The 15351-nt window shown below is 38.0% G+C and overlaps 1 protein-coding gene across 6 annotated transcripts in view; it reads left to right on the forward strand.

Annotated features, from left to right (window-relative positions):
* PDSS2 (decaprenyl diphosphate synthase subunit 2) overlaps positions 1 to 15351 on the forward strand; it is a 269913-nt gene that overhangs the window by 88290 nt on the left and 166272 nt on the right. For 5 of the 6 annotated variants that reach the window (XR_009543821.1, XR_009543820.1, XM_060167776.1 and 2 more), the window contains exon 2: positions 13289 to 13423. The exons of the other annotated variant lie outside the window; for it this stretch is intronic. Coding sequence is in view for 3 of the 5 variants with exons in the window: in XM_060167776.1 (XP_060023759.1) it covers positions 13289 to 13423 (135 nt within the window). In the remaining 2 variants the exon portion in view is untranslated. The remainder of the gene's footprint in view (positions 1 to 13288; positions 13424 to 15351) is intronic. 6 annotated transcript variants of the gene reach the window in all.

Raw genomic sequence — 15351 nt, forward strand, 5'->3', positions numbered from 1 at the left:
TGAATTAAAAAATTTTTTTCGGGTTTCCCTGGTGGCGCAGTGGTTGAGAGTCCGCCTGCCAGTGCAGAGGACGCGGGTTCGTGCCCTGGTCCGGGAGGATCCCACGTGCCGCGGAGCGGCTGGGCCTGTGAGCCGTGGCCGCTGGGCCTGCGCGTCCGGAGCCTGTGCTCCGCAGCAGGGGAGGCCACAGCAGTGAGAGGCCCGCATACCGCAAAAAAACCAAAAAAAAAAACAAAAAAACAAACAAACAAAAAAATTTTTTCACTCCCTTTACCTGTAAAGTACTTTCTGAGCTCTAATTCTAAGCTCCTTTTTACTCTTTGTATGTTATTGCTGTGATCATTATTTCTCTAGGTTGGCTTTGGAGGCAGACTTCTGAATCGAGCCCCAGGTCTCTCACTTATTGGCTATATAGTTTTGGGCAGGTTACCTTATTAATTCATTCAACAAGTATTTATTGACTGTCTATGTGTGCCAGGCACTGTTCTAAGCACTGGAGATACAACTGTGGACAAGTAAATGTGCTGTAACATGCTTATGTTCTAGTCAAGGAAGACAAGTAATAACCAAAATAAGTGAAGACAAATATGTAGTTTATCAGTGTTAATCGTTGATGTGGAGAAGATAAACTTGCCCTGTGAGCCTCAGTATCTTCATCCATAAAATGAGGAAAACTACCACCTCCCAGGATAGTTGTCAGGTTAGATGAGCTGGCACCGTAAAGGCTTGAGGATATACCAGGGTGGATGAGACAGTCTGCCTCTAGGTAGCTTGCTGGCAGTCTGGTAAATAAGGGATTTCTTCCCAGACCCTTTTGACCTGCTAGAGTAGAGCAAGTGTTATGTTCTCTGAGGATTAAATGGGCTAGAGTAACATATATGTAATTTATTCCAAGTGTCTCTCTCTTCATTCAGTAGGTGCTATCTATTAATTAATACCATGTAAATGAAACTTTAAAAAATCAAATCATGTTTTCCTGTTGACACACATAATTTGAGACATGCCACTATCATGGTAATCATTTTCCTTTACCTCTGTTGGTAGCTATTTTAAATATCTATATGGTCTTATTGTTATTTGGGTGGCAATTTTTGTGATTTTGAGAGCTAACAGATTTTAACTTAGGCAGCCAAACATGGGATCTTTTCTGTGGTGGACGTTATTTCTGTGGAAGATGAAAGCAAGCAGTCTATGTCCTGCAGCCATCACTTCTAATTCTCCCATGTTTTGGTCTGCTGTACCTTGATTTCAGTGTTGATTTTGGAAAAATAAATGAGATTTTCCTAAAAATTTTGCACTTGATTTCTGAACCATCATGTTGCAATAATATTTTTAGATTTTGATTTTTTTTCCATTCATTTTAAAAAAACTCATTTCTCCAACTAAAACCCATGATGTGTTGCTATTCCCCCACTCGCAGCTCAATTTGCCTTTGGGGTATTACCTGTTTCTCTATAAAGTGTTTTATAATTTTTTTTCTAACTTGCTTATTTTTACTGGCTTCTCCCATCTCCTGTTGTATCTTCTACATTTGGCTTTAGCGTCTTAATAATATCTTGTGTAAAGCCAATTGAATGACCTATCTTTTTATCTTTTCCAACTTGTCCTAATGCAAATATTCTAAATTTGGCACAGTTGAACCATCTTCATTAGCTAGTAGGACTGACCCACCAAGTACTAAATAAATATTTAGTACTTACATTGAGATATTCTTTTTGATAAAAATGTGCTTATACCCGAGTAAAACCAAAAAAAAAAAAATAATAGAAGATTAATCTGAGAGCAGTTCTCTTGCATTTGAATGGCAGAGTCTTTTGAAATCAGGGCTGCAAGTTGAGAAAAGCACTGAGCACTAAGGGAACACTTATTCACATTTGGTTGATTTATTCCCTACACTGACGGACTGTGGTAGTGGGAGGTGTGATTCACAGCACGTCAGCCCTTAGCCAGTGTCACTGCTTGCGTGGTGGTATGAGTCTCGTGTGTCTGTATAGTGTAATGATGCCTGTATTCCAGCACTTGGTTTTTCTACCCCTTTGCTTCGAAACTAAATTGATCTTTTTCTAATGTGAACAAAGGGGTCTATATGTAAAACTTATTGTAAGGGATTGTTTTAACAGAGTTTTCAGTGTGACCAGAATATTTTTTAATGGCCTGTTTTACTACATTAGTATTTTAAAATAAATCTTCAGTTATCATTTGAGTGGGGAAATCTTTGTTGTTGTTTTTTTTTTCCCCTGGTGATAGTTTAATTCTAAGGTGGCCAGCTTACATCTTGCTGCAAACTTGATTGATGATAACATCATTTTATACTTGTTTTTTATTTCAGTCATATTTCATTAAACTACTGTTCATTCATTAACTATTTCTAAAAAGCTCCTGGCTTGATTTCCCCTCTGCTCAACAACCCCTGTGCCCTACACCTGTTCTACTTTCTCTTCTCTCTTCCTTTCTTTCCAGTGCCTGTCTTCTGCCACATGCCCATCAAACCTAATTGCATCTTTGGGAGAGCTTTGGTGAGGCAGTTCCTTGGCCCTACTGTCCCTTGGGGATTTAATGCGGGTGGAATGTGCAGGTGGCCCTCGAGCCATGTCAGTGGCTGCTACAGCTCCCAGATTCTAAAGGCTGGTCACCTCAGGCCCTAAAGTTGTTTCAAGTCTAGGGCATTTTAGTCTCAGGATAGATATGGCAGGAATAATACAATCTGGGTCATTTTGTCAATGGAAATTAACCTCCAGCTCTTCTGCTAATTTTATGTAAAAATCTGTGACATGCAGACTGTTTTTAGTCTCCCTCAAATTATAGTGCTTTATAGACAATTTTCATGAGTGTTAATGTTTTTCTTTTGCAACTGAGTAATATTACTGTCACAGAATTCCTAATCATATATATATTTGATACCATTTAAACTTTGGCCTTATATCTAAACCTTAGAGAAATTAAAGGTGAAATATGAGAACCCAAAAGGCACCCAGCATAGGACTTTAGGGTTCATTAAAGGTGAGTTAAATTTTTTCTTCAAATGAGAAATACAGCTATAATGCAGTATGCCATATGCCTTCTTAAAATTCTGTTATTTTAAAAATACAGTTATTTTTTTCTCCAGACTTACAAAGCGATCTGTGCTCTTATGCAATTCGGAAAGTAAATCACCCTTAATCTAAAAGTCCATTGATTAACACTTGTTACAATTTAGGGGTATTTCCTTCCTATCTGTTTCTTTTTACTTTTTAAACAAAATATTTTAAACACACACAAAAAATACGTGGACACTTTGTGTATTGGCTCCTGTATAATGACACTCATTTAAAATGTTACTGTTTTAGAAAACAAACTTATGGTTACCAAATGGGAAAGGGGTTGGGGGAAAGGACAAATTAGGAGTTTGGGATTAGCAGATATAAACTACTATATGTAAAATAGATAAACAACAGGTCCTACTGTATAGCACAGAGAACTATATTTAATATCCTATAATAAACCATAATGGAAAAGAATATGAAAAAGAACATATGTGTGTGTGTGTGTATATTATATATATATCACTTTGCTGTATACCAGAAACTAACACAACATTGTAAATCAACTATACTTCACTCAAAAAAAATAAAATGTTAATGTTTTGTCATATTTATTCCTAGTTTTTTCTTGGCCTTGTTCATATGTATATATGTGTGCATATATTGAAACATAATTGGGATCATGTTATATATACATAGTTTTATACTTCTGTCTTTTCTTTAACATTTTAAGTATTTTCCCATATCATTAAAATTTGTTTAATGCTTTGTTGCAACACTAAATTTGTTCTAGTGTATGCACAGATTTTCTGTTTTTAAAGTGATAATTCTATTCCTATTTAATTAATTTTACATTTACTTCTAGTTCTTTTAATATATCACATACTAGGCATGACTTAAAACACTGTTTTTCAAAAAACTGCAAGTTGCAACTCGTTAGTGGGTCATAAGATCAATTTAGCCAGTTACAGTCAACATTAAAAAAAAAGAATAGAGGCCTTCCCTGGTGGTTCAGTGGTTGAGAGTCCGCCTGCCAATGCAGGGGACATGGGTTCGAGCCCTGGCCCGGGAGGATCCCACATGCCGTGGAGCAACTAAGTCCGTGTGCCACAATTTCTGAGCCTGCGCTCTAGAGCCCGCAAGCCACAACTGCTGAGCCCACATGCTGCGACTACTGAAGCCCGCGCGCCTAGAGCCCATGCTCTGCAACAAGAGAAGCCACAACAATGAGAGGTCCGTGCACCTCAACAAAGAGTGGCCCCCGCTCACTGCAACTAGAGAAAGCCCATGTGCAGCAACAAAGACCCAACACAGCCAAAAATAAATAAATAAATTTTAAAAAAAAGAATAGAGAAGATCAGGGTATTCCTGTGATTCTTTGGCAAAAATTGTGCATCTTCTAGTCAGTTCTTTTGTTTCAGTTATCTGTATGTAAATTTAAAAAATGTTTTGACTAGGGGTCACAGTCACAAGCATTATTAGGAGTCTTATCAACCAGCCCACCTCATGTATGTTAGATTTGACATCCATCTTTTATGCTTACATTTTCTGGATTGATTTATTAGAACTAGATATGTTAAAGTGGGGTAATCAAATTGTGAAACAAACTCTATACCTCTAGATTTTAGCACTGGAGGGAGTTCTCCTTGTGGGGGTCTGGGAAGTGCTGATTTTTCCCATTCAGTTTTAGTCTGGGGAGCTTTGAGCTAACTTGAGGGTGATGATCCCTTGTAGGTGATAAATTGTTTCCTTAATATTTGATTATCAATTTACCAAAATATTGTGATTTGAATCACTGGCATACATTAGAATTCTGAACACTTTTTTTTTTTTGATAGTCCATTGTGGGGATGTACCACAGTTTATTTAAACAATTCTCTACTGATGAAGAATTCTGAACTCTTGAGCATAAATATCAAAAGTTTTCTCTCATGCTCCAATTCTGCCATCCTACCTCAGCTCTCCATCTGGAACTACCCCTACCTTCTGTTAAAGTGAGGGTAGCCTCCTCTCACGGGTACTGATGGAGTAGTGAATTCAGTCAGTTCTCCTAAATGAAGACACAAAACACATAAACACTCCAGTATATTGAGTTCTCTCTATTTAAAACTTAAGATAGGTACTTTGATATGACATGATTCTTATATACAGTAACTTTTCAACATTGCATTAAAATAAATCTCAGCATGTTTTCTTGGAATGTATCGGGACTTTTCTCTTGTGTGGCTGTCACTTTTTTTTTTTTGTGGTACGTGAGGGCCTCTTACTGCTGTGGCCTCTCCCGTTGCAGAGCACAGGCTCCGGACGCACAGGCTCAGCGGCCATGGCTCATGGGTACAGTCGCTCCGCGGCATGTGGGATCTTCCCGGACCAGGGCACGAACCCGCGTTCCCTGCATCGGCAGGCGGACTCCCAACCACTGCGCCACCAGGGAAGCCCTGGCTGTCACTTTTAAAGAATCCACTATGATTTAGGAAGGAGGGACTCAAGATTTCAGAGCTGGATGGTTGAATGTAGCAAATGGATGATAGGAGAGATGAGGAAAGTTTGGAATAGCAATAGGTTTATTTGGGAAAGATGTTTACGATAGTGTCTGCTTCTCTACTTCTTGGAGGTTATTTATTCTCTCATCTTGCATTTTTTGAGATCTATTCTGTGTCAGTTACTCCGCTTTGTTCAGGGCATCCAAAGATAACTAAGCTTGAGAGCCCTCAAGGTTCTCATAACTTCGTGAGGAGTACGTGAGAACAAATAATTAAATAGCAAGGCTGCAAAGGCTCCTGGACCTTGGAGTCCAAATTATGTCTAAATCTTGGCACTTATATTACTAGTTGACTAGTGCAACTAGTAATTATTTAAGTTCTCTAAGCCTGCTTGCTAATTCTCCTCATTTGTAAAGAGATATTACCAGTTCCTTTACGTGGTTTTTGTGAGAATAAGAGTGTATGCATGTAAAACAGCACATGCCTGGCATTATAGTATGTTGTAAGCATTGTTTTCTGTGTCATTGTTGTCATTTTTATTATTCAGTGTATTAAGTGCCAAACTAGAACTTTACAATAAATACTCTAAAAGCCCATGGAAGAGACAAATACCTGGCCCCAGTTCCTATAAACCGCACACAGTTCTCTGCCTCTGTTGTGCATATATGTTCACTCTCCTTTCTGGGTGTCTGTGGAGACCCCTTTTATTTGTTTGTGGACATACTGTGTTCTTTCACATGGGTCACTCATCCTTCCCCAGTTCCCTACATATAGGAGTTGTCTAAGATTCCCTTTCTCTCTTCCCATACCTTCCTTTTCCCTCTTCCTTTCCCCTTCTTTTCTCCTTTTTCTCCCCCCCAAATCTCATCCATCAAATCCTACTGCTTCAGCCATCATCCTCTACAAAGATGCTTCCCAAATCTATACCTGCAGCATTTCCAGGTGCCTGCTGGGCATCTCCATCTGGAAGTCCTTCTTGCATTCAAAGTTAACATGTCCAAAACTGAACTCATTAATTCCCCATTAACACTCCCTTTTCTTTCCAGTCCTTGCTAATACTAGCATCATCACCTCCGGCAAACAGGTTTGAATCTTAAATTCAGCCCTTATCTTTCCTTTGCTTCCTGATCCCTTCCTGATGTCTCTCTCATGCAGTCAGTTGGCCAGACTAGCCTGATCCACCTCCATGATACTGCCATCATTCAGCTTTTCTTTCCCATCCCTGCTGCCACTACCCTAATTTAGGCCCTCATTATCTCTCACCTGGAATATTGGAAGAAACTACTCCTAACTAATCTTCCCTCTCCTTTCCCCTGCACCCAGCACACTATTGCCAGAGTAACAATATTAGGCCCAGAGTAACACTTTTAGTCTTTAGCTTTAATCACATTGCTCCCTTGCTGACAAATCATCCATGCCTTCAGATTGCCTGCAGAATGAAGCCCTGACTCTAAACCTTTCAAGGCCCTTCACTCTTCAGGCTGTCTTCTGGAGCTTGTTCACCTTCACACATTGCCCAAATGGGCAGCCCCACAGCTCCTGAGCCTGCTCGCCATACTTTTACCTGCTTATTACTCTAACCTGTTCCTTTCTCCTAAAATACCACTCTTTCCATTCCAATAACTCCATCCCACTTCTTCCTCCATTCTCTGCTCAGGGAAATTTGACCATCTTTAAGGCGCAGTCTGAATTCTGTCTCTACTGTGAGGCACACCTCTAACAAGAAGTGGTTTTCTTTCTTCCTTTGTTGCTCTTTGTTACTCTACCATCTTTGTTATCTGTTCATTAATATTATACAGTTTAACCATTTTTGGAACACATTATTATAGCTCTTTTATTAGACCTCTTATTTCTTTGTATACCTCTTAGTATATAAGTGTTGAAGAAATAGAATTTGAGAGAATATGGAAAGATGCCATAACTGTCATTTGAAATATTTATTTGAAATATTTGAAATATTTATAGGATAGGGTTAAGGAAGAGAAACTAGTTAATAGTTGTGGAAAGATAGGATGATGCAGTAGGAACTGCAGTTAGCCATAGAAGCCATAATGTGAGAAGGCTATAGAGCTGGGTTGCACAAAGTTCACCTGTTCAATCCTTATTTCCATGAAATTGTAAAGCTATTAGAATATTCATGTTTACTGTTGATCTGTTGTAGCTCTGGAGCAGAATTTTGAAGGCCAAGTTTGTCCCCCCAAAATTCAACTTACAGACTTTTCAGAATATTATTTTAAATTAGTGATATATCTATAATAGCTAATTTTCCAGGACTACATAGTATCTGACATATATTTAAATTGAGTTGAAATATTACTTTAGATTTGCTACACCTCTTGTTTGTCCACCAAGCTACCCCCATATTTCTCATTGACTACCACAAAAGCCTTCGAACCGGTCTCCTCATATCCACTTTGTCCCCCCCACCCCAAACACACACCTAAGTCATTTTTCCACACTGATGATAGAATTTTTTCTTTCTTTTTTTTTTATTTTTTAAAAAATATCTGATTACATTACAAGATGCTTAAGTTACTGTGGTGGCTTCACATTGCTCTTTGGATAAAGAGCTAACATCCAATCATGGCCTGTTTGACCTGTGTGGTCTGGTCTCTGTCTGCCTCTAGCCTCACTTTGTACAGTGTACTCAGCCTTGCATGTGCTCATTCTTGTGCTGTGGAGACACTCCCCTTACCTATGCTCTTCCCACACCCCTCTTTTACATCTTCCTTCGGGTGTCAACTCGGTCATCATTTCCTAAGGAAGCCTCTGACTTTCCCTGCTAGGCTAGTTCCCCGTTGTAAGCTCTCACAGCATCATCTCTCTTTTTCCTTTGTGGCATTTATTACTATTGTAATTTTACATTTATTTGTCATTCTTTCATTATTACCAGTCTCTTCCACTAGGTTGTAAGCTTCACAAGCTCCGTGCCTGGTTTTGCTCACCATGACATCTATGCCAAGCACTGTGCCTGATGTATGGAAGGTTTTCGGTCTGCATTAGTTGAATGAATGATAAAGGTTTTTTGGGTTTTTTTTTTTAAATCTATATTAGTGAAAGGAAAACAATTCTGTAGAATTTTAGTGATAAAGTTTACAAGATACTAAATATTGCTTTCGTTTATGACACTTAGATGATGTTAACGAATTCTCCCAATTTTTATACTTATTATACATATTGTAGGGTATTAGATAATTAAATGTAGTAAAGTGAGATAATAAAGAATCACAGAGTAAGAGAAAAACCCAGATGTTGAATAGTCCAGGCTTCCCTCTAATGTGTTGTATCAGAGGCTGTGCAGCTTCTTAAACATCTTTATTCTCAAGGGACTCAGTATCAACAGAGACTCCTCTGTTTTTTAATCTCTTCATGTCGAGCCAAAATTCACCAGCTATATTTTCTGTCTGTTAGTGTCAGTCTCTAAAGTAATACTTACCAGGTCTATCGCCTATCCTTCTGGTACCCTTTCAGATGAACATACAGTCATCATGTACTCCTCTAGCTTTAATTCTCCCAACCCTGCCCTTCACACACTGTATTCCTGCCCTATTGATTCTGGAGACAGCTGTGTCTTCCTCTTTCTCCTCCAAACTTTCACACATATTGTCTCCTCTCTAGAACACTCTTTTTTCACTTCCCCTCCTTGCTTCAGCTCCCCTGACTACTTCGTCTCATCCTTTAGGTCTCAGGGGGGTCCCTTTCACCACTCCTTCACCCCTGCTTATGTTAGTTGCCCTTTCTCTGTGCCTATGTTAGTTGTCCTTGTTCATCTCCTAAAGTAGCTCATACCACATTTTATTATTATTTTAAGTCCAGACTGTATTATCCACAAGAAGGGAGACCACAGCTCACCATTGCTCGCCATCATGTCCTCCACTCTCTGTTTAGCTCTGTACCTGACATGTAGTAAGCATTTACTACATTTTTGACTGCGTAAATTTGAGAACACCAACTTTACTGTTCTCCAAGCTAGCATTCATTTTTTTTTTTTTTTGGTCAGCCAAGCATGTGGCAGTATATGATTTCACCATCTTCTGGATATGCCCCAGCTTGTCAGTATTTCTCCTTAAGAGAGGCATTCAGAATAAATCATAGTGTTCCAGGTGAAGTATGACCTGGACCATATGAAACATTAACTCTGCAAGTTTAGAATCCTAGGGACTTTTTATGCTCAGGAGCAAAATTTCTTATTTTTGTTGTGAGCTAGTTTTTGAGCTGTGAACATTATCGAATTATCTTAGTACTTTTTTTTTTTTTAAGGGTGTTAATGAAGTGAATTTAAAGACATGGTGTTTTGGAAACATTTAATTTACTCAACCTGTTAATCTGTTCTCTGGGTTGTTAACTACTCTCTTGTGTGAAAATTGATGGTTAGAAGGTGTGCTTTTCTGACTGCTCTCTTGATTTCTGGTAACTGGTCTACTATAGTTTCTTTTCCTGACCTTTTCAGTAATGCATTCTGAAAGTGGCCAGTGTTTCAGTGATGCATGATGTTTCTGGGTCATGGTCGGAAGAATTCCTTAACTTTTGTTATGTTGGGGGTAGAAAAGGAAACAGTATTTATAGGAAATTATATATGCTGGTAGTGGGTAAGACTTTGAGAGACAGAAGGAGAAACAGTAAAAGAAAAAGAAAATATAAGAGTTGAGAAAAAATAGATGGCAAAAAGTAATGAGGGACTTCCCTGCTGGTGCAGTGGTTAAGAATCCGCCTGCCAATGCAGGGGACACGGGTTCGAGCCCTGGTCCGGGAAGATCCCACATGCCGCGGAGCAGCTAAGCCCATGCATCACAACTACTGAGCCTGCGTGCCTAGAACTCGTGCTCCGCAACAAGAGAAGCCACTGCAGTGAGAAGCTTGCGCACCACAACAAAGAGTAGCCCCCGCTCGCCACAACTAGAGAGAAAGCCCACGCACAGCAATGAAGACCCAACACAGCCTAAATAAATTAATTAATTAATTTTTAAAAAAAGTAATAAGGAGAGAGATGTAGTTTTCTGATCACCTTGTCACCTTCCATGTGCTTCCACAGTGGTTTATGCTTCACTCATGTTGTCTGTTCCATACAATGACTACAGAAAGTAGATGTTGTTAATCTCATTTTACGGAAGAGGTGATATTCTGAGTCATACAGCTAATAAATGGCAGAAGGATTTTTCAAACCTGGTTCTAAAACGGTCACTATTCTACTGACTTAGCAAATAGTTGGTACATGAGGTGAAGCAGATGGAGGGTCACTATAGCATAATGGGTAAGCATGTATATAGACTCTAGGGCCAGGTGGCCTGGGTTCAAATCCTGGCTCTATCAAGGCTCTAACGCCTACTGTCTCTGGTACCTTGAACAAGTTGCTTGATCTCTCTGTGTGCCTCATTCTCCTCATCTGTAAAATCAAAGTAATTGTGGTACCTTCCTCATAGAGTTGTTGTGAATTAATTTAATTAATATATAGTAAAATGCTTAGAATAGTTCCTGGCATATATAAAGTCCTATGTAAGGATTTGTTGTTGCTGCTGCTGCTGTTGTATTTTGATGATGATGATGATGATGATGTATGTGTCCTCTGTGAAAGGTCCCCTCTCTGAGAAATTTGAGGAAGGTGTTGTCAGAACTGTTGCCAGGCCTATTTCTTCAACGTGACTTGGCCAGCTGTCAGAGTTCTTACCCTCATATCCTTCATTAGCGGATATGAGTTCTTACCTTCATATCCTTCATTCCTAACCAGGCTCAACCCCCCAAACACACAGCCACACACACATATCCTCACCTTCCACTTTTCCCTTTCTAGAATTAGGAGCCAATTCAGAGCTTCTCTTTAATATTATTATTATCTACCTCAGGTAATACATAAATAAGGGTCTAGTAGCATAAGTTAAAATCTGTAATTCAAAGCAAAAAATTTGGAGAGCGCTCCCATTTTACATTTTCTTCTTCCAAAATAGGGTGCTTCGCAACCTCCCAACAGTTCAGGTCTGTAGGATTTAGGTAGATTGTTACATAATAATACAGAGCTTTGGACATTTCTGGTGATTATTTGTTTCTACTATAATATAGCTTAATTACCTTAAATTAACAGATATTAGAACTTCTTTGTAAAAATCATTAACCCCTCTAGCTTGCTGAAGGTCACTTACTAGATTAAGGAGAAAATATAAGTAGAGAAAGAGCTGTAACTGTTATCTTGCAGAGAGCCTGAAGATCTGTCTTATTTTGAAACTATTGAAAGAACAAGAAGGGATCCCTTTTAAAAATTTATTTGGAGGCATGAAGGGTGAAAATTTTCTTAAGTAATGGACTGACTCATTAATTTTGGCTATGTTAACTTACTTAATTTAAATTAATTCGTTGTTCAGAATTTACCCAAGGAAGTCTTAATAATTCAGTGAAGTATTAAAATACAAAATTTTACTGTTTTTAGAAACAGAGTCACAGATTTGGAAAGCAAATTTATGGTTACCAAGGGGGAAAGATGGGGGAGGGATAAATTGGGAGATTGGGGTCGACATATACACGCTACTATATATAAAATACATAACTAATAAGAACCTACTGGGCTTCCCTGGTGGCACAGTGGTTGAGAGTCCGCCTGCCGATGCAGGGAACACGGGTTCGTGCCTCAGTCTGGGAAGATCCCACATGCCGCGGAGCGGCTGGGCCCGTGAGCCATGGCCGCTGAACCTGCGCATCCGGAGCCTGTGCTCCGCAACGGGAGAGGCCACAACAGTGAGAGGCCCGCGTACTGCAAAAAAAAAAAAAAAAAGAACCTACTGTATAGCACAGGGAAGTCTACTCAATACTTTGTAATGACCTATATGGGAATAGAACCTAAAAAATGTGGATATATGTATACGTATAACTGATTCACTTTGCTGTACAGCAGAAACAAACACAGCATTGTAAATCAACTATACTCCAATACAAATTAATAAAAAATTTTTTACCATTTCACCACATTCAAGAATTATATTTATGTTATTTATGTATACTTTAGTATAACCTATTTGATTAATGCTCATGAACATTGTTCTAAATATTAATTTATTATAATATGTTACCCATAGTTTTCTGTCTTTTTTCTTTTTTTAATGATGTCATTTAGTTCTTGTATGACAACCATTTGCAATACTTAAACAAACATATAATCTTAGAAAGTATTCCTGACCTTAGTTGTAGTAGAAATTATAAAAATTCAATCCTCATAGCAAAAAAATATTACATTCTATGTTAAAGACTAACATTGTCTAGAATGATTATTCTTTGCATAAAAAATAAGAAATGGCAAGATATTTGCCCATGGCATTCATTTCCATTTTACTTCTCAAATAAATTTTCTTCCTGTGAAGACAGAAACCATTTTTTACCACTTGCCCTTACCAGCATCATCGCCACATAATACCACTTCATCCAAGCCATACAATTTGTATTTCACCTGCTGTCAACTACCACAGAACAGTTTAAAACTATGGGTTCCTCTCATTATCAGAGCAAATGGTTAAGATTGCATGGTAGGGTATAGACAGTGGGAAAACCCAGAAAGAGGAGGAAGCCAAATCATTAGGCCTCACAATTTTGAGATTGTCACTTTCAAAACCAGCCATGGGTTTCTCTAGTTGTTTCCTGAACTTGTTGCTTCCTCCTGTTAACTCTTCCACCAATCCTATTTCTTTTCAACAAGTCACATTGTCTGATTTTGGAAGCATGGGTGTATTTGCAGCAATTCTCTAATTTGATCTGACTGATTTTGTGAGGGTGTGTTAATCCTCTTCTTTCTTTACTTGTTGACAGGGGCCTTGTACACGACAGCCAGAATAACCTCCAGTTGAGGGGCTTGGTGGTGCTACTTATTTCTAAGGCAGCTGGGCCCAGCAGTGTGAATGCTTCATGTCAGAGCTATGACATGGTCAGTGGTATCTATTCATGGTAAGAAGAAATTTTGATATTGCTCTCTAAAGCGTGTTTTCTTACAGTGGTCAGTAGAAATCATTGTTTAGTTTTTTGTCATTCTCTGATTCAAAGATAGATTAAAATATTTTGTTAAGTTAAAACATGGATTTTTATTATTCTTAACAAATCTAATAGGCTTAGCTGCTTTGTATGTAACTCTGGTAAATTTTGTGTCTAATATTTCTCATTTCTGCCTTGAGCATTTAAACATTCCTATTGAACACTACTCTCCTGCCCCATCATGGTTTCATTGTATTTCTGTAGAGAACTCTATGTCATTTAGTCCAGGATTCATGATTTTTAAACCTACTCAATATGATAACTTAGTTGTGTATATAATAATTACAACTACCATTTTAGGAGATGTCTACTTCAGTGCTATATCATTTATTTTATTTTGCTTATTTTTATGGTGAAGAGGTTTTTATTAAAGTGACTGGAATAAGAAACTTTTACATATCACACATTTAGATTAAAAAATAAATTTATGTGTACATATCAGTCATTTTTGCTGCATATAAAACAAACTTTAAATTTTCAGTTTTACTTTTTTAAATGACAGCATGTTTTTTAGTAATAATATATCAGATCTTAGCAGTATACTTGACACTGTGTTAAAAGCCTGTATGGAAGTAATAGTCTGCAAGTGGATGTGGGCACCTGAAATTAAAACCACCCAGAAACACGGGTGACAGGAAAATTTTCCTCACAAAAAGAAGTATTTCTAGAAACTTCAGCTTACGGTTAATATAGCTTTTATTTATTTACTTTAAAAACAAATCCACATCTTAGATTTTTAAAAAATTCCTGGTAGTCTTACCCATAAATGTTTTTTTTCTTCTGTAATATTTAAAGATGACTAGTGAAGGTCACTGTGAAGTCCAGTGACCTTCATTAACATGCAAGCAAAGATTATCACTGTTGGGGTTACAAATGGCCTCTCCTCTAGCCAGGGTAATTTTGCAGAGCTTTTACCATTGATCCACGTAAGTGTCTTCACTAGAAGAAATATCTTGGGATCATTTTCAGTTCCTGTTCACTCTAAGATAATTTATATTTATTTAGTGCTTTGTAGGTTACTGATCATTTTAATGACAGTTATCCCATTTGATCCTTACAACAATTCCATAGGTAAGAATTGTCGTTATACTTATTTTACTCTTGAGAAAACTGAGTTTCAGAAACCTTGAGATGTTTTTCAAGGTGACATGACTAGCAAATGAGGAAAAGTTCAGGCTCTAACTATAGTTCTCTTTCTTCCAAATCTCATGTTTTGTTGTTTTTTTTTCTTCTTAATTTTATTCGGCTTTTCTAGTCTGATTCAAAAAATGTATTTCACTTGTAGATTAGACTAGCCATTAAATTAGTATACCAAAAAAGGTCTTCCCTTAAGTATGTCTAGGAAAACTTATGAACGGACAGTAACTTGGCAAATCTTCAATACATCTATCTACATCCTTCCCCAACCTGTTTGAATTGGAGCTCAAAACTTTACCCTGTAAATTTTGTAGAAAAGCTGTTGGCTGAGTTCAGTTGAAATAATTAGAGAAAATACATAAACATCTACAATGAATACTAATAACCTGTTAGTCCCTGGAAAGGAATTAGACCTCACATCACCTTGTAACCATGTATCTCTGTTTCCTGTTTGGAACTCCATTGATTTTTCAGTCTCCGACTTTAACCGTTTTATTGGTCAGTCATCTGCTCTTTTTTTAAATTTATTTATTTATTCTTGGCTGAGTTGGGTCTTCGTTGCTGTACGTGGGTTTTCTCTAGTTGCAGTGAGCAGGGGCTACTCTTTGTTGCGGTGCACAGGCTTCTCATTGTGGTGGCTTGTCTTTGTTGTGGAGCACAGGCTCTAGGTGCCCGGGCTTCATTTGTGGGATGTGGGCTCAGTAGTT

This window comes from Lagenorhynchus albirostris, chromosome 12 (genome assembly GCF_949774975.1).
Source record: "Lagenorhynchus albirostris chromosome 12, mLagAlb1.1, whole genome shotgun sequence".
In the NCBI taxonomy this organism is placed as follows: Eukaryota; Metazoa; Chordata; class Mammalia; order Artiodactyla; family Delphinidae; genus Lagenorhynchus; species Lagenorhynchus albirostris.